The 20853-nt window shown below is 46.1% G+C and overlaps 2 protein-coding genes across 2 annotated transcripts; both read right to left on the bottom strand.

Moving 5' to 3' along the window:
• Positions 1-1172: 1172 nt before the first annotated feature.
• Positions 1173-5125, bottom strand: LOC135078278 (spidroin-1-like). The gene is made up of 5 exons (XM_063972875.1): positions 4942-5125; positions 4205-4530; positions 3218-3475; positions 2548-2754; positions 1173-1322 (listed from the first exon to the last, which is right to left on the bottom strand). Exons 1-5 carry the CDS (start codon positions 5123-5125, stop codon positions 1173-1175), a joined length of 1125 nt encoding a protein of 374 aa, XP_063828945.1.
• A 49-nt stretch (positions 5126-5174) lies between these two features.
• LOC135077938 (potassium voltage-gated channel protein eag) lies at positions 5175-15905 on the bottom strand. Its single transcript, XM_063972466.1, has 11 exons — positions 15771-15905; positions 15118-15238; positions 14595-14707; positions 12197-12217; positions 11028-11159; positions 10818-10948; positions 9035-9430; positions 7376-7799; positions 6063-6262; positions 5619-5871; positions 5175-5551 (listed from the first exon to the last, which is right to left on the bottom strand). Exons 1-11 carry the CDS (start codon positions 15847-15849, stop codon positions 5262-5264), a joined length of 2160 nt encoding a protein of 719 aa, XP_063828536.1. The 5' UTR covers positions 15850-15905; the 3' UTR covers positions 5175-5261.
• Positions 15906-20853: the final 4948 nt, after the last annotated feature.

The following is a 20853-nucleotide window of genomic DNA, read 5'->3' as shown; positions in this document are numbered from 1 at the left end:
CCGTACAAATACACTTCCTTTTTTTTATGAAATCGAGACTTTTAAGTCGATTTATCTTATTGTAATTAGGTAGGTACTTTGAATTCAATAAATAAGCAAGTACATGATGCGTTTTGTTTTTGTTAGTTATAAAATAATTAAAAACGTATTAAAAATTTCCCTACTTTCGGGAAAATCGCCTTCACTGTCTACACTCCCTAACAAAATTGACACTAATGACATAAGATTTTTGCCTCACTCTTGACGAAGCGTTTGTATGAAGACTATCCATCTAGGTTTTATTAATCTAAGATTGGAACGCGAATGTATATTTATGTATTTCTTATCTAATACTGTGCAATATTAAAGGACACTGTCGATCACCCATCACCCATGAGGAATTTGGCCGACCATCATATCAAATAAAACCAGAGTACAGTTCTCATTTCGATATATTTCTCGATAAAAAGATAGTAACGGAGCGGTGGCTCGGCGTGGGCGAGTGCGGGCTCAGCAGCGCCCATAAACTCTAAAAACGTAACAACGCCCGCGGCGCCTCGCGCGGCGCGGAGCCCGAGCGCTTAGCCTAATGAGATCGCGGACTATTCGTGATGATAATTGATAATAAATGACCTAAAGTATAATTTCACTGTAGAATCATTTTCGTCGTAAAACGCTTCATCATATTGTGCTTTGTTAAGTTTCCGGAGAATCGTGATTATTTAAACAATTAAAAATCGTCCAAAGGGAAAAATAAATCTTCACTCGCGACAAGCACTAGAAGAATTTTATCGAGGTCAAAGTCGTAAGTGACGCGTCCGAAACGTAGGTAACAAACGTGCGGTCGTGAACGTGCCGGCGTGAAAGATAACGCAAACTTCGAACGACGAGCCCGATCGGCGCAAGGAAAGTGCGATCGTAACATTCTAATCTACGAGAAAGGAACGGATGGAGCGCTGACACGCGGCGAGACGCGGGCGATCCGGCGTGCACTGCGCGGGCCCGGCGCGAGCGCGTGCGGTGCGAAGCGCCGGTCGGCCGACTGCGCACAGTTCGACTCGACCGGTCGAGTATTCGAGTTGAACACAACAGTTTCAGTTCATCGCCTGTCACGCGTCGGGGACGGCGGGCGCGGGCGGCGGGCGGCGGGCGGCGGCGCGCTAGTCGTTGGGCGCGGCCGCCGCCGCCGCGCGCTACACGAACTCGCGCCGCCGCGCCGCCGCCGCTCCCGCGCCCGCGCCCGCCGCGTCGCCGCTGCCGCTGCTGCTGCCGCCCAGCGCGCCGCCCGGGCCCTCGGGCGTGGTCGGCGTGGGCGCCGCCGGCGCTGCTCCTTTGCTTCTCGCCTGAGGACGACACACGTACGACGATCACCGAATTATTGCAATCTTAAAGGTCGCGCGTGTGATGTGTCAGACGTCAGTCAATTACGTGCAAATATTACATCGGTGCGAGTACCGTGTTCGCCTCCGAATTTCGCTGCGCGACCTACACGCATCAACATGAATCTCGTACAAATCTTGTGTAGATCAAAAATACTGAACTGTCCCATCCGTGACATTGACAGCGGGGCGCCACCGTCAATACCGGATCGCCGGTTCCAATTTTTGCCATGTTGGAAACTATATAGTTGAACGATGGTGGCGTCCCCCTGTCAATGAGTTTGGTGGGACAGTTCAATTTAGGTCATTTATATTGGCACTACAAGAACTGACAAAAATAAAATGGCCACATGACACTTGCGCGATAGACATATAGATGACCTACACTTAACTGTCCCACTAAACTCATAGACAGGGGGCGCCACCATCGTTTAACTATACAGGATAAAATTTTGTAATGCCACCTGGAGGGAAAGTACTCTTAATACTGTAGATAGAAAATTTTACTCAAAGAAAACATTCATTTATTAGCGATCCGGTATTGACAGTGGCGCCCCCTTTCAATGTCACGGTTTGGATATCATATTTATGTGTATGGGACACTTCAGTGTTGTCCAACTTTAACTGGCTCAGCGAACTTCAGTAAATTAAGAGGGACAGACATAGCAGATAACACAGAGTCGTTCAGGAGAGTGCGAGGAAGAGGTGCACCAACCGTAGTTAAGGAACGGGTTGGACGAACAAGGATAGGCGAATACAACTCGCGAGCCTTGACAGGGAAACGCTGGTTATACTTTGTCGAACATTAGCATGAGAATGGTTTGTCCAAAACATATGTTTGATCTTATTCAATGCAGGAGATTAAATGTCCTTTAGTCATGAAGACGAGTTTTTGATACTATAAGTTCTTTACGCGGTATAATGCAACAAATGAAGCCATAAGACAATAAACCTTTTGTAGGAATTGTTTCCGACTTGTTAAATCAATGTATTTTATTCTACCGGCCTAGTTGTAGGGTTCCTCGAGAGAAGTATACATACACCCAAGTTCGCATTTCGCAACCCTGAAAAACCTATGTTACTCCTATGGTGCTCGAGAAACTGGGATATTTTGGCTGTTTTTGCACTAATTTATTTATTTATTTATTTGTAGTAGGTATACAAACTATGCATTTAACCAAATTATAACCTTGGAGCGGCGTTTCCGCGCGAGTGCGGCGACGTCGGTGGGCGCGCGCGGCCGCTCGTCGTCGGGGCCCGCCCCCGCCGGCCCGGGGCCCGCGCCGGGGCCCGCCCCCGCCGGCCCGGGGCCCGCGCCCGCCGGCCCGGGGCCCGCGTCCGTGTCCGCGCCCAGGCGCGTCGCCAGCATCGTCAGCAGCTCTTCCACGCGCCCCAACTGATCGTTGACAAATATTATATTCAGTGTTTAATGCGAACGTGTCAAAAAATAAAGCGGTCGAGACGCGAGCGCCCGGTGCACTTTTTCGAGAAAATCATTATTAAAATAAAATAAATAAGTCGCAATATTGATCACTTCTTCGAGTATCAGAAGTGATTTAGTTTTTATATGCACCGATAGAATGAGGGTTTTCTTGACTGCGCTCACCGGCTCTTGTCCACCTGCCGCTCGCCGATTGGCGCGTCTGTCTTAACCGTGAGCGAGCGATAGGACCTCACTCGCCAGTGGCGCCAACTGGTGAGCGCGAACGCTTCACCGAGGCTGAGATAGAAAGCGTCTGAAAAGGTTCCGACTGACTGATTTTTAATGCGACCCGAGCGACGAAAAACGTCGCATACGATTCGTCATCAATTTAAAAGAGCGCGGTCTCCGGTCGGACGGCGGGATGCGATTCCTTCACCTTCTGCTGCAGTCTCTGCACCTCGTTGCGCACGTCGCGCCGCAGCTCGGCCAGCGCCGCGTCGTGCGACGAGGCGGCGTGCGCCAGCGCCGCGGCCGACGCGGGCGCGCCGTGCGAGGCGCCGGTGTGCAAGGCGCCGGTAAGCGAGGCGCCGGCGAGCGAGGCGGCGCCGGCGAGCGAGCAGGCGGCGGCGGGCGCCTGAGTGGACGCGTGCGCAGGCGCTGCGGCGGCGGGTGCCACGCGCTTCTCCTCTAACTCCTGATTTGTAAATAAATTAAAATTACTTTTGACTGATTTTACCAATCCGAACTGATTGTGCCTGAGGGATTGGGACTAGAGAGCTGTAATTTTGTGGAGTTATATCTGTTACAGTCAAAAGTTTTATAACGCCTTTGACAAAGTGGTAGAATCTATCTACACTCAGCGGCACGGAATTTGGCCCAAGCCTAAACAACCAGATATGAGGCCAAATAGGTGTTGTATACCTAAGTTTCGTGTGACATGTTAACAGAACATTTGTTTTTGTTAATTTAAGAGGCTTGATTTATAAAAAAAATGCGTCTAACTTTTTTGACTCAAGAAACGCATTTCGTTGTTGGAGCGTAAAGAGTACGGGTAAGTTTAAATTCGATATTAAATGTTGTAAGAGTTTGGTGTTTTGTTTTTTGTTTTTAAATTAATCTTAGGGTTATTCTCGTTTCCATAATTTGAGAATAATGCCCATTACTCCAGCTCAAGTTGCTCAAATAGTGTTGCTTAGAAGTCAAGGGCGTATGCAGCGGGAGCTGGCTGAAACTTTCCATTTATGGCGTACAAACTTAAGATACACGTTAAAAAGGCATGACCACACCGCCTTTTACACAAGACCAAGAAGTGGGGAATTAAGGTGTAAATCAGCGCGCGACGACCCGATTATCGTGCTTGCAATATCAAGAAATCGGGTCGGCACAGAGTAAAAATGATTTTCGATTAAATCGTCGACAGTACCTCCTCGATGGTGTCCTGGCGCGCGGCGCCCAGCGCGGACGCCGAGCGCGCTTTCGCGAACTGCGCCTTCAGCAGCGTGCCCGCATCACCCGCTCCCGCGCCCGCGCCCGCTCCCGCTCCCGCTCCCGCGCCCGCGCCCGCTCCCAGCGCCGCGGGCCGCTCGCGCACGCTCAGGCTGCGCGCGAACACGCCACGCGCGCCCTCGCCCGCGTCCAGCGAGCCGCCCGCCAGCAGCCGGCCCCACTTGCCGCGCGCCGCGCCCGCCCCGCCCGTCCCGCCCGCCCCTCCCGCGCCCGGCTCGCCCCGCTCGGGGTCCGCGGGACTGGCTGCGAAACAGTTTTGGGTTAGACGGAAGCCTTTCGGATTTCGTCGGTCGTCGTTCGAATGGCGTTTCGAAACTTTCGAACCTGGGAGTTTCGAATCTGCGTTCGTTCGCCGTTGGAATCCCGCTTCGCCCCGCCTGCATTCGTCGGAAACGACGTAGGATTCTAACGGCGAAAGATTTTTTCGAATCGTGGTGCGACAGCTTCGGAGCTCGTTCGACACACGACCAAACGGTCGAATGTTTCCTCTTTAAAACGTCGGAGCAGATGTGCGGCGCGTCAACGTTTCCCGCCGATTTGACTGAATTTGCCGAAGCGGTCGACTCGCTAACTCTCGCAAACGGCAGTCGAGCCAATAGAAAATCCATTGACTGGCCGCATCGCCCTAAAGAAAAAAGTTTGAGATCCACTCACCGCTCAGCGAGTTGGGCGCGGCGGCGGCGGCGGCGGCGGGTGCGGCGGGCGCGGACGGCGCGCGCGCGGGCGGCGGCGCGGGCGCGGCGGCGACGCTGCGCTCGCGGCGGAAGCGCGAGAAGATTTTGCGCACGAGGTGGTCCTGCGCCTGCTCCAGCTGCGGCTCGCGCTTGCGGCGCTCCATGAGCTCGCGCTCGCGCCGCACGTCCGCCACCTGCGACGCGCGAACGGCTTTATTCCAATTATGTACCCCCGAAATAAAAAAAATGCTTAAAACTTCTTGAATGAATGATACTGACCACGTTTTTTTTAAGATTTTTTCAAAATAGAGCGCGCCTAGAGTAGAGGACTTCATAAAAGATAGATGACGACGCACAAAATGATCTCGGGTGGCGTACCTTGCGGAAGATGAGCCGGTGGCGCAGGTTGTAGGTGAGCGTGAGGTTGCGCGCGAAGGAGTTGGCGAAGGCCTGGTAGAAGTCCAGCACCTCCAGCAGGCGGTCGCGCTTGATGGTGTGCAGGTCGCAGTACGTCAGCGCGCGCACGTTGGCCGCCGACTGCCCCACGGCGCTGTCCTTCCAGAACGAGTCGCCGAACACGTCACCCTTGCCTGCAACAAGCGCACTGTACCGCCTGCGCCTCGCCTCGCGTGCATACCCGAGGCGGACGGGACCTACCCAGGATGGCCACCACCTCGTCGTCCTGGATGACCTCGAGGCTGCCGGTGACGATGAAGCACAGCGAGTCGATGGACTCGCCCGTGTGGTACAGCAGGTCGCCGGGCGCCGAGTGCGACATGTGGAAGTGCATGGCCAGCGCGCGCAGGCAGCCGTCGGACGCCAGGCGGAAGGCCGGGTGCTCGTTGAACACCTTGCGGTTCAGGTGCACGCAGATGTCCGCCTTCATGTCCTTGGGGCAGTAGTTCAGCACCTGCAACGCGAGCGACACTCTACACCGCAGAACTGCCACAAGCAAAATTATTGGGTTACCGCTTCAAATTTTACGATGAAAATACCGAGTCGACAAAAGAGAACGCCGCACCTCTGTCCATCCAAATTCACTGACGACATAACAATGTAACCAGCCGCGAACGGCACGGCATCGCGGCAGTCGGGGCGTACCTTGTCAGTGTCGAGCCCCTTGGTCATGGCCCAGGTGGAGACGACGTAGTCCATGACGCGCTCGCTCAGCGCCTTGGGCACCTCGTGCAGCTTCATGAACTCGCGCACGTTGTTGAGCATGTCGTGGTACTTGGCCGTGGCCGACGTCATCTGCTGGATGATCGTGGTCACGTGCCCGAATATTGTCGCGTACAGAAGCGCTGCGAACAGCTACGAAGTTAGTCTCCGCGCTTTGGCGCTCCTCGCTGTTAAATCGTTTCTTTCTACTTACGTCATGTTTTTAGGAAATGCGGTATTAATCGAATATAACAATAATAATTAATAATATGATTATTTGACCAGTAACGCGCTCTGATTAAAATCTTACAATAAAAGGCACAGTGGAATAGCATTGACAACACATATACAGGTTGTTAGGTAAATGGTTTCATAAGCGGATACTAGCCCATGTTAACATTTTATACATATGAATGGTATGGTGAAGTCAGAAAATTGATATTATCATTTTAATTATTTTAATTTTCATAAAAATCTGATTTTATCAATTTAAATTTGTATGAACCCATTTACCTAACACCCTGTAGTCAACGCTGTGAACAATAACACGAAATTGTAGCAGTGATAGCCAAAGTGCCATTTATTGCTTTTCTGATAATTATTCTCTCATTCTAGCTTCTGGTTAATTTCGTCTAGCGCTAGGTGAAGGTGCTGCCTCACCGTCCTACCAGCAACAACACAAACGACACGACCGGGGCGGGTGGCGCGAGTGAGACAACACTACCGGCGCGAGTGAGACAACACACCGGCGCGAGACCACACAGGTGACTGTCGCGACGCTTCGTGGGCCTGCACCGGGAGGGACGGGACAACCAAACGGGAAAACAAAACAACTACTAACGCCGACAACAGGATGTCAGAAAACAACACTCGCGAGTGAGGCGTGTCAGTAATGATGTGAAAATAATGAAATAATAAACAAAACACACTCAACTCGTTCACAAATTAAAAATACACAAAGTATCAGTTTAAATCAAAACAAAATCAACACGCATAGAAATGAAAATTAATAAGAATCACTACTAACAATGCCCTCTCTGAAATGTAGTTTTTCAACAGCCTGAATGTGCGAGTCGTGGTCGGCGGCGCATTCGGGTTGCGGTGTGGGCGGCGCAGGCGAGCGCTGCGGCCCCACACGCGCGGCCGGCCCGGCCCGCACGCGGCGCGACATAACTCGGGTGCGGGCGCGGCCCCCCGCGCAGCGCCTGCCGGGGGGTCGCGCGGTGCTCCGGCTAATAACAGAAGAGTTCCGGCACCTGCTACGATCATCATGCAGATGGTGAAGATCTTCTCGTTATCGGTCTCGGCGGCGACGTTGCCGAAGCCCACGGAGGTCATGCAGGTCATGGTGAAGTAGAGCGCGGTCACGTACATGGTCTTGCGCGAGGGCCCGTTGACGAGCTCGGGCCCGTCGGACTCGTTGGACCACACGTACGAGTACGGCGTCTGCGTGACGTTGGCCAGCTTCCACAGCCACGAGTACTGCAGGCCCGAGTCGGCGTCGGAGCGGCCGATGGAGTACCACACGCAGGCCAGCCAGTGCGCCACCAGCATGTAGAAGCACAGCAGCAGGATGAGCATGGCGGCGCCGTACTCCAGGTAGCGGTCCAGCTTGCGCACCACGCGGCCCAGGCGCAGCAGCCGCACCACCTTCAGCGCGCTGAACAGGCTGCCGATGCCCTGCGGAGCGCGCCAGGTGTCGCCAGTGGCATCGAGTACATTCACACGTTTCGGTCTGAATATTTTTAAATCTAGGTCTAATTAAGTTTCGAGCTTTATTTCATAATACGAGCATATATGTTAGATAAAAGTGGTAGATGAACAAAATAAATCACATTATTATTATGTAGTTAAAATGCAACTACATAGTATTGAATGATTTTTTTGGTAGTTGCATTTGATAAAAACCTTAATTCTCTGATTTTATCAGGAATTTTGTATAGCAAACTATCATGATCGGCACTCGCACAACATTGACAAAAAGCAACCTATCCGCGTATCGCGTTAAAACCTGTTTAACACTGCAGTACACGCGCCCCCTTTTTTACACGAATACACGCGCGGCCTACTCTGGTAAGCCAATTTAAAATCACTGTAAATCAGTTTGTAAGCAATGTATGTATAGAATTACTATGTAAATGATAAAAGTGTTTATTATAGTTATTTTATAATCAAAGTTTATTTATACAGGGTGTTAGGTAAATGGGTATATGAGCCGACACTAGCCCATGTTAACTTGGTCATATAAATGGTATGGTGAAGTCAGAAATTTGATATCATCATTTTATTTTTTTTAATTTTCATACAAAAATAATTTCATAAAATCCGATTTGAATGAAAAATAAAATAATTAAAATGAAGGTATCAATTTTCTGACTTCACCATACCATTTATATGACCATGTTAACATGGGCTAGTGTCGGCTCATATACCCATTTACCTAACACCCTGTATAACTATTTGGGATCAAACATTATAAACATATTTAAAAGTTGTAAATTTTTTGGACCAAAATAGCACTCTGAGACCAATGTTAACAAAAAACAATTGACTGAAAAAAAATTGACTGAAAAAATATGATTTGTTTTTTATCTGTCATAGTATTCAAGACTTTCTACTGCCTGGTACATGGGGTAAATCCATTTGTTGCAAGTCTTTCATAATTTTTTTGTCGAGTGATTTCGGGTTTTTGAGTAGACCCGCAGTTTTAACGGCCAATTTTAGAAAAGTGCGCAGACTAGTGACCCAACCTTTACTGGCTTAATGAAAAATTTAGTAAACGAGGCTTTCCTGGAATGCCAGCTCTCTGGCGCAAGTTTTCAAAAAGTTATAGCGTAAAGTGTTACCCTGGTCTACTATAGTAGTCCGCGCGTGTACTCTAGTGTTAAATGAATTCAATGACAAAAAGCACTCACGTCCTCGTCGTGGTCGAAGGCGTTGAAGACGTCGTAGGGCAGGCACGAGAGCAGGTCGATGAGGAACCACGACTTGAAGTAGTTCTTGCGGATGACCTTGGGGTCGCTCACCACCTCGCCGCCCGGGCCCACGAACGTCGTGTGGAAGTTCAGCACGATGTCGATGAAGAACACCACGTCCACGATGGAGTCGATGACGAGCAGCGACACGTCCTCGCTCGTCTTGTTCTTGAAGGCCACGTTGTAGGGCACCATGATGGCCGTGTAGAAGGTCAGGCACAGGATGATCCAGTCCCAGATGGCCTTGAAGGCGCAGTAGTGCAGCAGGATGTGCGGCGGCGTCTTGGGCGCCTCCTGGCGGTACTGCGGCAGCACGTCGCCCGACAGCGACATCACCTGCGCACACTCGCTCGCTGCAGCCCGCCCGCGCGCGCGCCGCCGGCCCGGGCCCGGCCGCGCGGGCGGGGTGCATACACACATTCAAATAGGAAGAAGAAATGTGCAACAACGTACATGCGAGCGATTTGTTGCAAAATGCAATAGTTTGATCAGCGTTTACAAGTTTTTAACAAAATGTGTACATCGGAGGTGCTTAAGGAGTAGACGATACAGATTCTAACGGGTGTTTTTTAGAGGTATACAACTTTAAATTGGTTACACTCTTTCTAGTCATATATAATTTGATAGTTGGTGGTACATTTGTGGACAGTATGTTTTGCCATTTCATAATTAAATAGAATTACTTCGGAACAACGTTTGCAAATTGTGCAAAAATGTATTTTAAAAATCATGGTTCAGTTTTCCATACAAACGTCCATATTACGGTCGACGTAATTTTCGTAACTTTTCATTCCTTAGATGAATGATATTAATGTGACAGAGCTATGGTTTCAACAAGATGGTGTTGCCATCCAACCAGCACGCCACACATTCAATTTATTGCGGGAAACATTCGATGAGCGCATATTTTCACTCGATGGTTCTTTGAATTTGCCTCCACTATCGGGTGATCTCACACATATGGATTATTTTCTCTGGGGATATGTGAAGTCCACTACTGCACAGATAAACTACGGAATTCAATGCCAACATTCGTCGCGTTATTGCCGATGTATGGCCCCAGTTGCTCGAAAAAGAAATTGAAAATTGGACATCATTTGATACGCTACATTTGAGCCAACCGTGGCGCCCTTTGGCCCGAAATCATTTTGAAGCATAAATGGCATAAGAACATCTTTTAAACAAAACCAATACCATGACAATCAAACATATTTTATTTCATTTTAAAGTTGTATACCTCTAAAAAAAACACCGTATATAAGATTAGTGAGGAATCTTATTGTTAGTAATAAAAAAGGTTCGTACACATTAAGTCGCATTACACCTAGACCTACGGGAAAATGCAATGTTCTAGCAACAAAACGTGTATTCCAAAATGGACAGAGTATTTTGTAATTAAAATGCGTCGGCAAGTTATTGCGCTTGAGCTCTTAATGTGCGCGAATCTTCGATGAGACTTCCAACTAATCAGACTAGCGTTACCCAAATAAAGTGCGGCGTGCTCCTCGGTGCGCTGATGGCTGCCGTGCGACTGTGACCGTGCGCGGCCGGCCGCGTGAGGACACTGCGCCCGCGCCGACTCGCTGCTCGTTCTCTTCGATAGCTTCGAGAAACAATTCGGAACGAAGGAACCGCCAAGCGCGGCCAACGCGACAACACGAGCAGCGAGCCGGCGGCGCGCGCGCAGCGTGGGAGCGGTAGAGGTAGTACGTGCAGTGATTACATGCGGCGGGGCAGTACTGACATGCGCGAGGTGGCTCTGGCGCTGCGGCTCCTTGAGCGCCGGCAGCGCCGACACCAGCACGGAGCGCGAGCGCGTCACGCTGCGCGCCAGCTTCGCGAACTTCGACAGCCCTGCAACCGACACACCGCTAGCTGGGTCGCTGCCACACGAGCGCGCATCGCGAAAGGGAACCAGAAGTGCGGTACTCGCCTCCCTTGGGGTCGTCGGCGTCGATGGGCTGCTTGAGCGCCGTGATGTCGCGGAAGGTGAGCAGGAACAGCACCACCAGCTCGCGCTCGTTGCGGATGGGCGCCACCTGCACCAGCAGCCACAGCGGCGTGCCTGCAACACAGCGCCGCTACACACGCCGCCTCTCGCGTCTTCGCGGCTTCGGCTCCACGAGGATATTTACATTTCGGCGACTCGATGTAAATATAAGCAGTATTTCTGATATAAGCGACATCTATTGTAATTTTTTTAAGACGCCGAAGTATGTACATATACTTTGCAGTGTCACCAGTAAATGCTTGTATGTTTGCACATAATCTATAATGTGAAAAATTTTAGCAATGTGTTATCGAGAAAACTATCACTCAACATGCAAAATTTGGAGATCATTTGATCGTAGATATTGTTTGAAACATTTTTAGTTCCACTAATCTATTGTTTGTAATACCATAACAAATAGCTATCTCTCGTACAAACTCTAGCAGTGAACGGGTCAAAAGCTTATTATATGTATGTACCTACATTTTATACATACAAAAACTACGTGGAATATAGTACCTGGATAGCTACAGTCATCTATTACGTCATCGTCAATAGTTTTAGCGTGCTTATGCGTAGATCGTAGATTGTAGCAACGGCATACATACATCAGGTAAATTTTAAATGATATACTACACTGTAAAAAGATAAGGCGGCAGAAACCTAGCAGTCATACTTCAAAATACGTTATACGAGTCATCGAGTCAAAAAGCTGCCGCAATTTTAAAAGTAAGAATGTAGGTATTTAACTTAAAGTGTTTAAGAGGACACAGTAATTTGACGTGATATGATTATGGGCGATTACTGTGGGTGAGCATTACGGGGGCGTCCGGAGGCCGCCCGGCGTCTGCCACCGTCGCATGCCACACTGTACTTCATATCGAGATATTGAGCTGCAGCACCTGACAACCTTTTACTTGGAGCGGAATTTATAAATTCATCCAAAATTTTATAAGAAGCATAATAGAATAGTTGCATTTCTTATTTTGATTAATATCAGGCTCGTGCAGAAATAAGATTGTTGAAAATATGGAAAGTTGGCGAGGTAAGCGGAGTACCGGTGAACTGCAAGCAAGTAGAGAATAAAGTTAGTGTCGTGAGTTAATACTTACAACAGCCAATACCTTCTATACCTATGGTCATAAAACGAGATTATGTCAGTATGACCCCGCAGAGGCGCCCCCAACGGCGACAGATCTGCCGACCTGTCCCCATCAGGGCGCCACGCCGTCTGGCGGGCTCAGGGCTATAGCGCTATTTATGGGAGCCTTTTATTGCCGGGCCCTAGGTTTTGCAACAGTTTACGAGATGTTGTTTAATAAGGATTCTTGTTTGCATTTTTTGCATCAAGATACTAAGAAAAAATAAAAACCCTGAGTATCTGCACAAACAGACAACTGAAAGGCGCGGGCAAACAATAAAGCGAGAGGAACAAGCGGCGACAAACATGGATTTAATTAGCGGCCCGCGGGTGCAGCCGGCCGGCTCGTTCTCTTTTATTCCCGCGATAAACAAGCGGCCAATCTCGCGGCGCGCTGTCGACGTTCCAATATGTCGTCCATCTACGTGCACATACCTACTCCCCCATAGTCCCATGTGGGCAATGCTGTGTCTAATTTAGGTTGAGTTCAATTTTCTGCTCTCCGTAAATATGCAAATAAATACGACGAACTTACGAGTAAAATAAAATTATGGAATCACCCGTTGTGTTTGGTTTCGAGCGATCTTAAGAACTCAACAACTATGTATGTGTCTATGGTATCAATTTAATTATATTATAATAAATACCTATGTACCTACAGGGTATTTGGCGGAAGGTTAGACAAACTTCGTGGGTGTATAGGTAAGGTCATTTTAAGAATACAAGTTCGCCCATTTGATCCTGAGTAAGCTACTTTTTTTTAATTGATATTTATGTTTTTATTTAATTTTTTCCAAAATTTGGCCTAAAAACTACTTTTTTTTCTCGCGTATTTTCAACCGCTTTTTTTATTTAATATTAATATCGAATATGTCTTTAGTCAAATAAATAAAATTTCAGATCCAGAAAATGATTGGATAGCTAGTTACGAACCGCCAAAGTTTAACAAAAGTAAAAACCACGATAAAAAATTCAACTTAGAATTCAATAAAAAAAAAAAGATGATAATGGATTGCCAATGATCTTAAAAACATCTCTAGCTTCTCTTCTTTCCAATGATATATCACATGTAGTAATGAGATATTGAAATTCGTCAAAAATTCCATGTTTATGGAAGAGAATGGAATAATAATACAAAAATTATCCATACAGTTTTCAGGTCAAATTTCGGAAAAAAAAAAATGACAATTAAAAAAAAGTAGCTCACTTAGGGTCAAATGGGCAAACTTGTATTCTTAAAATGACCTATACACCCACGAAGTTTATCTAACCTTCTGCCAAACAACCTGTATAATATTACCTTTAAAATGGTACTATTTTTACCCGACTGCGCCAGAAGGAGAGTTATGTTTTTTTTTTCTTTAGTTATTTAGTTTTTACGATAGCTCGAAAGAAATTAGGAGATAGGTACCATACTTTTGCTCGCAAGTGTTAAAGACAAGTATAATAAGGTTTATATCCCTAGCAAACATCATCACATCAAGCTGCAGCATCTTTACAACCAGTTTAGTAGATAACGTAGAAGGAAGTCTTTGAACTCTCAGTAACAGGGGCGCAAGAAAGAAGCTGTTTGTCGATAGGTACCTGCACGTAAAGGCCTCGCGGGCTCGCGGGCTGGCTTCAGTCACGTGCGTGCGAGACGCGCTATGTGCACACTAACATGTTGTCCACAACATTCATTATAATTTTAGAAAATAAATGTATAATATGTTTCATCAAAACACATAATCGGTCAAAACACTTTTGAAAAAGTTCAGGCAATAGTGGCGCCTGTTCTACCAGTGGTGAGAAAGCTAGTTACAACTGGGAAAGTAGGTATGTGTTATACGTCGCCACTGGTGATAATCGGGATTGATTTTCCCATTTCCCAAAGCCAGTGGTGACAACAGGAATAGACGCTTTTAACCATTTGTAACCAAATGGTTGTCCATTCTTTTGCAGTAAAGAGTGGTTTTGACTAACGACATTTGTCAAAAAAACAGATTTGATTGCAAAAGTCAAAAGTGGTTTTGACCGATTATGAGTTTCTGCTCGAAAACTTTCACTTTTGCGTGTATTAAAATATGTCTAGTCGAAATGTATTTTTGAATCTCGGTAAAGTATTGTAGGTATCAAAGTAACGATCAAAATTGTTCGATGATGCAGCGTTATTTTATACATGGAAAATATAAAAATTTTCAACTCGCCAAAGCAATGCAGACGTTAATACAAAATCAATCATTTTAAGTGGCTCGTATGAATGTCAAGACTCAAGGTGAGCACCTACGAGTATAATGGAATGCGTTGAGGAAGGCTCGCTGTGAGTGCACGACGTCGAAGCCAGCCCGCGGGCCGCCGGGCGGGAGGGGTGTATGTGTGTGTATACGCACGGTTCTTCTTGTAGAGCAGTATCTCGAACTGGTCGGCCAGGTGGTGGTCGAGCGCGCGGTCCACGCGCTCCACCGCCTCCTTCTCCGTCAGCTCGCCGTACATCCACGTGCACCTGCGCACACGGCTCACTGAATCAACTGGCGACGGCTCCCGACCGATCCGAAAACTCAACTTCCATATGTTTAACTTTTACTGGTCATAAATTCTGGTCTACCAAAAATCAAATATGTAACATCAACACAGATTAATTACTGACGACGTAGACGGTTATGCGACGAATCAGAATAGGTCATATTTTCAATGAAACGATGTGAAAAACCTACCCCCAGTTAAATTGCACTTTTTCAAAATTCGTTTTTATAAGTCTCTGAAAACACCAAATCGATGCATAGGTAGGTAGGTACATAATCATATCACGAAGATCAAAATCATTAACCGTGTTCCGATGATGATGGAAATGACAACAACAAAAGTGAGTATCGCTTGTGAAGTGCTGTGCACTGAACGCGCGCTAATCCGTACCTGCAAGACTTCTGCATGACCTCCGCGCGGTTGTAGCCGCTCATCTTGCAGAAGGTCTCGTTGCAGTACACGATGGGGTAGTCCACGATCTGCGCGTTGGCCAGCAGGAAGCTGCTGTCTGCTGCGGAGACGCGCGGCGGTCAGGCGATACTATCTGGGGCCTACTACAGCTATACTTCTAAAACTGAGCGATAGATTATGACTAATATTTTTTTCGTTTTTTTGTACGATTTTGAATCCTTGTTAGATTCTGAGGCACTAAACCCTAACTGACACTGCCCGCCCCCTGATATCTCACTTAGGGCAGTGTTAGTGAAAGTTTACCATCATTTATCATGGACCTATTTAAACTCTTCATTGACTTAAAAAATTGTAGGGTAGGTCGATGATTCGATTTACATTTTAAATATTTGAATAAAAATCAAATGTGCGAGGTAACTTTTAATGAGCGATGATTATAGGCATCTATTTCCAGTAGCCATATAGTCCTTTGTCACGCACATACTTAGGTCACCTTTCCGTTTATGGTTCTCCAACATTGCGCAGTATTATATGAACACAAAATGTGTTTGAGAAGGTCACAAACATAAAGAAATATTGAATTAGCTCGTATATCATACTAAGCAAGCATTGGGTGGTGCATAGTTACTGACGCTGCGACGAGGAGCGGCGGATGATGTTCTCGAGGAAGGTGTTCTGCGGGGCGACGAGCCCCCGGCGGCCGCCCGGCATGCCGCCTGCGCGCGCTCACATCACCGGCACCTCGGCGCAGCCCGCGCCGCCCGTCGCCGGCGGCTGCGCACACAACACTTCGTTAAGCCAACCCCGCCCCGCTCGCTTTCACCGTAGGTAAAAAGATAAAAAGCGGGAGATTAAATTATACCGTCAGTTAACTTATAAAAAAAATAGACACGTATTTATCACTTTTTCAAACTAATGAAAATTTAAACAGATAAAACGCGCCAAAATTCAAAAGAAGAGGCCCGTGCATGACGTCAAGTCATTGACAGATAAAATTATACGTGACCAATATTTTTTGATAATAGGTACCTACTTATAATTGACAGACAAAGTTTTTTTAGGAAACTAACCTATTGAGTGTTGTCTGATATACTCGTAGTATAGACTAAGAGCTGGTGAACGCCAGACCTACGTCATTTTATAAAAGCTGAAAATTTGTCAGTATATGCTCCCAATATAGTTTAGAATGTTGGTGCATTATGAAGTTTGGATCATCGTGGCTTTGGCAGCTACCCTCAAAAATTGTCTTGCAAGGATTTGGATCTGTTAAAACTGTCTGGCTGATGAGGAAACAACTCCTTATCATTGCCCAAATACTAGACATAAAAATCAGCTTTTATGGTAGGTACAAGGTAAGTAGAATTACAGTCCAATGAATATACAGCAAAGGCCACCATAAAAGTTAGGTTTACGTTATAAAAGCTGATTGTTATACATAACATTTGGGCAATAATTAGAAGTAGTTTCCTCATCAGCTAGACAGTTTTGATAGTTCCTACTCCTTACCAGACAATCTTTTGAGGGTAGCTGCCTAAGCCACGACGACCCAAACTTCATAATGCACCAACATTCTAACCTATATTGGGAGCATATACTGAAAAACTTTCAGCTTTTATAAAATGACGTAGGTCTGGCGTTCACCAGCTCTTAGTCTATAGATCTTGATTTAGGACAGAGTTTGAAGATACCCAAATAAAATTGGAGACGAATTATAAGTATCATCGGCCAAGAGTCTTATCATCGCAACATCGGTGACAGACATTTGTTAATGTTACCACAGAATAATAATAAGTAGGTACTATGTTACCTACTTAAGTTGGGGAAATTGTAATTGGTTAACAATGACAATTTCCCCAATATAAACGACTCGTCCCATCACTACCTTTCCTGATTAATAAGCAAATATAAATGAGTTAACAAACATAAAAATAATATAGGCCTTCTACCAGAACGAGAACAGAATGAGTTAAGTTACTCAGCAATCTCTTAAAGAGAGGGAAGCCGATCATAACGGGGACACAATCCGATAGCCTAACTAAGAAGTCCGTCAATTTCTTGAAGACTTTTGTTTTTACGAATAAAACTTATTCCCGCATGTAAGGAATGATGGCACGTAACAGGACCATATAGGTAAATCCCAATGTAGATCGGTAATTTGTCGCTTTGACTACCTACTGCAAAATTTTCGTCAATTAAATTTATTATAAACTTATTTTACGTTTGTCGAAACTACCGTTTGTTTTCAGAAAAGCTGTTTATCTGTTTTGTGTAAACTTGTTTCGTTTTAGGGTTGTTAATGTACCTATTGTCTCTAGGTAATCCTTAAGTCTACGTGCGAGTTTCCCTTTCAATATTCGGTTAAATAATCCTCCTAACGAATGTAATCCAATAACAGTAGTCCATACGTTTAATTAACGGGTCAAGGGACCCCATATGTATTCTGTGCCCATACACTCTAACCGAACATTTCCTTCAGAAACATCACTCAAATCCGTATCAACCTCAGCCCACTTAATTAAATTATACTTATTCCTAACTAAGTAATTTAATTTTAACCTTGATTCGCTTTAAACTTTAGCAAATAATTATTGTTCTACTATTGTAATCACCAAGACGACAGAAAAAATACAAGTAAATGATGTGATTAGCGATACACGTCAAACAATCAAGCACTAGCCTAACCTAACCTAACTGTTGAATTAATGGATGACGTACTACGCCGCAGTTGGGAAAACAGGTAACATTGGTTAGCAAAAATTACTATTAAATTAGTGATACCGAAACGTATAATTAATTAAAATTTGAATTTATTGAGTACGAATAACTCGCGTCGCATCCGTCAATAAAAAGCACGTATCCGTAAACAGGTGTAAACAGTAATCACGTATCAGTGAAATACTGGCATTTCAGAAAGGACAAAATGAATACTCGGCAGCGTGCTTAGTACGTGCGGAGGGTTCCACGAGCGGAAACCCGCTGTAGTGTGTATCGCCAATCGCGCACCGAGGGGATCGCTGACGACAATGCAGTAATGTAGGTCACGGAAGCACCAGCCCCGAGCAGCTGCCCCGCGGGGCTCTGACTCCTTGCGTTGCGTAAGAACTAAATAATTGGCTGTCTGTATGTTCACTTGCAGATGCGAAGATGATACGGAAAGCAGCCTTAAGTGAACATAAAAGCTTTAAATAAGACATGCCATGCATCGCCGAAGAAAACGCATCGAACATCACACGAACCTAGTTATTATTATCACTGAATAATAAGGTCACTAGAACGGTCCGAGGTCGCATCGATTCTCTGAGATTGATTGCACCGAAAGGAAGTCGGCGTGCCGCGGCCACTTCGCGGCCGAGCGGACGGGGAGTCGGAAACGTGAGGCGTTCAGGTTCGCGTATGCAGTGCTGCCGGAGCGAGCCCCGATCGATACTGTTTACGTGTCCGGGGCGAACGATCACGGGCCCCGGCACGCGGCCCTCCACGCGCCCGCTGGCCCCGGGCCCCGCGGCCTCATCAAATATTCACGCCGGCCCACAAACTCAACGCACCCACCTAATCACCCTTCCGTGCATCGGAAATCGCCGATTAACGGGCCGACCGGACCGGCAACTACGAAAGGAGACTCCGTTCGTCCTCTAATCCGATTTTGTGCTGGCGTGTCGCTCGACGAAGACTCCAAGCGATTGCGCGGTGTCGATTCTCATGTTTCGCGGAGCGATCGCGGATGAGTCGCAGCGAGCAGCGCGAGCAGGCACAGTAGACGGCGCTGAGACGGCGCGAGACTCCGCGCGGGCGGGCGCACTGCCGCCGCCGCCGCCGCCCGCCCCTCCCGAGCTCGCGCCTGCGCCCGCGGGCCCGATGACAGCCCCTTAACGTCGAATGCATACGCGACGCATCCATTCCAATTCTAACCCTTTGACCTCTCGGGAGGGTCACCGGTCGCCTCGCCCGTCGACGAACGTTTCCAACTATCTAGCGTGATTTTTATAACAAAAGATAAGTTTCAATATTACATAAATTAAGTTCATACTATGACGTAATATGTTTCTAGGATGAATTATGAGCGAAGGGATTCGATTAAAACATCGGGAAATGTGTATGTAACGGGTATTTTTTTAGAAGTTTAGTTTTGGTGGTACACAATATGTTTTGGCATTTTATTTATAATAAAATTGGGAAATTCGTTAAATAATATTGAACACTTCGTAAAAATCGTAAGGTTACGCTACAATCGATGTACTTACCGTATAGTTCGCGAGGCCTAAAGCTTCAACCAAACCAACGCGTGTACCTAGATCGTCATCGCCGGCGCGATCATAGGCCAATGACGACGGGTAGCGCGACCTGTCATACGCCTAACATCACACCTATGCTCGCGTCGGCGATGGCGATCTTCAGTTCTGCACGCGTTGGTTGCTGAGCTTTGCATTTGTGTTAGTGATCACCAAAAGTAGAGTCAGACTTAGGGTTGCCAGGTGTCACATGCGCGTTTCAGGATATTGGGCTACCGATTCAAAGATGATACTAATTGCGCCGCGTGACATCGCAAAAAGTCCGGCTTTTAGGGTAAAATGTCCGGCCATTAATTTGGAGTCCGGCTTTTGTTTTTGGACCTGGCAAGCAACCTGTCAGACTAAAAATAAAGAAAGTTTGTATCAAAAATTTAACAGAAAAACAAAACAATAATAATTAAAATGCTACAAGTACAAAAGGTGAAGTGTGACAGATGCGCGGCGGATTTGCGCCTTAGACCAAAAAACTGCTGTCACACCTACACTATCCATGTGCACTCGCACAAATGCAAAGCTCAGCCTCGGGATCTGTAGTCTCCTATATCGAGGTAGCATTATTTTGCAATTAAAAAGTTTAATAGTAAAAACAGAAATAAAAAATAAAACTCACCGCTCATCATTGTTCTGGCTAAAAACAAAACGTCAATAAAACAATAAGCTAAGATACAATTAACAACAAAATAATAATAATTAAAAAAAAACAATAACAATCGCAGGGAAATAAAACATTTATATTTTTACATGTATTTATTACAAAGCAACGTACTTTCTTCTTGTTTTCTATTCTACAATAAAAACTGGGTATGTCCTATCCTACACCACTAATGTTTTCAACATCACGAAACTTGTCCATTACATTTGCTTTTGCTTTGCAAAGTTCATACAACTTATTCGTAAATCCTAATATGCGATAGGGGTATTTCCTGGGTTAAAAAGCAAGAGTTTTAATTAGTCCGTCAGTTAACTTATCAAAAAATACTAGACACCTATTTTTCACTTTTTCAAACTAATGAAAATTTAAAGAGATACAGCGCGCCAAAGTTCAAAAGAAGAGGCCCGTGACGTCAATGAGTGCTTAAAATTGCAGCACTTTGTGTCGTCGCGCGGAACTTCAATGCACTATAACTTTGTAATTATGTGTTTGATTGACAGTTAAAAATATACGTGTCCAATATTTTTTGATATTAAAATTTACGGACTAAAAAATTTTTTTAGGAAACTAGCCTATTGTATGGATGTTACTATTTCACGCAAAAATTACTGAACCGATTTTGATGACACTTTACAGTAATACTACTGTATACTAGCTTTTGACGCAGGCGAAGCCGTTGCGTGAAATTAAATTTGTCACAGATCATTATAAATTATCTATTTAAATTAAACCGAAATACCACTTACTGATAATCACGAAATCTGAGAAAGTATA

Source organism: Ostrinia nubilalis, chromosome 14, assembly GCF_963855985.1.
Source record: "Ostrinia nubilalis chromosome 14, ilOstNubi1.1, whole genome shotgun sequence".
Taxonomy (NCBI): Eukaryota; Metazoa; Arthropoda; class Insecta; order Lepidoptera; family Crambidae; genus Ostrinia; species Ostrinia nubilalis.
Note: the sequence above shows the minus strand (reverse complement) of the source record. Positions and strands in the feature narration are given on the sequence as shown.

Excerpts from the sequence above, each read along its gene's own strand:
- LOC135078278 (XM_063972875.1), bottom strand. The coding sequence starts at position 5,125 with ATGGAGCGCCGCAAGCGCGAGCCGCAGCTGGAGCAGGCGCAGGACCAC. Across the intron at positions 3,476-4,204 it reads GCCAGGACACCATCGAGGAG|GAGTTAGAGGAGAAGCGCGT; the intron begins GTACTGTCGACG and ends TTTACAAATCAG. Across the intron at positions 2,755-3,217 it reads TGCAGAGACTGCAGCAGAAG|TTGGGGCGCGTGGAAGAGCT; the intron begins GTGAAGGAATCG and ends GTCAACGATCAG.
- LOC135077938 (XM_063972466.1), bottom strand. The coding sequence starts at position 15,849 with ATGCCGGGCGGCCGCCGGGGGCTCGTCGCCCCGCAGAACACCTTCCTC. Across the intron at positions 15,239-15,770 it reads CCGCCGCTCCTCGTCGCAGC|CAGACAGCAGCTTCCTGCTG; the intron begins GTCAGTAACTAT and ends GCGTCTCCGCAG. Across the intron at positions 5,552-5,618 it reads CGAGGTGGTGGCCATCCTGG|GCAAGGGTGACGTGTTCGGC; the intron begins GTAGGTCCCGTC and ends CGCTTGTTGCAG.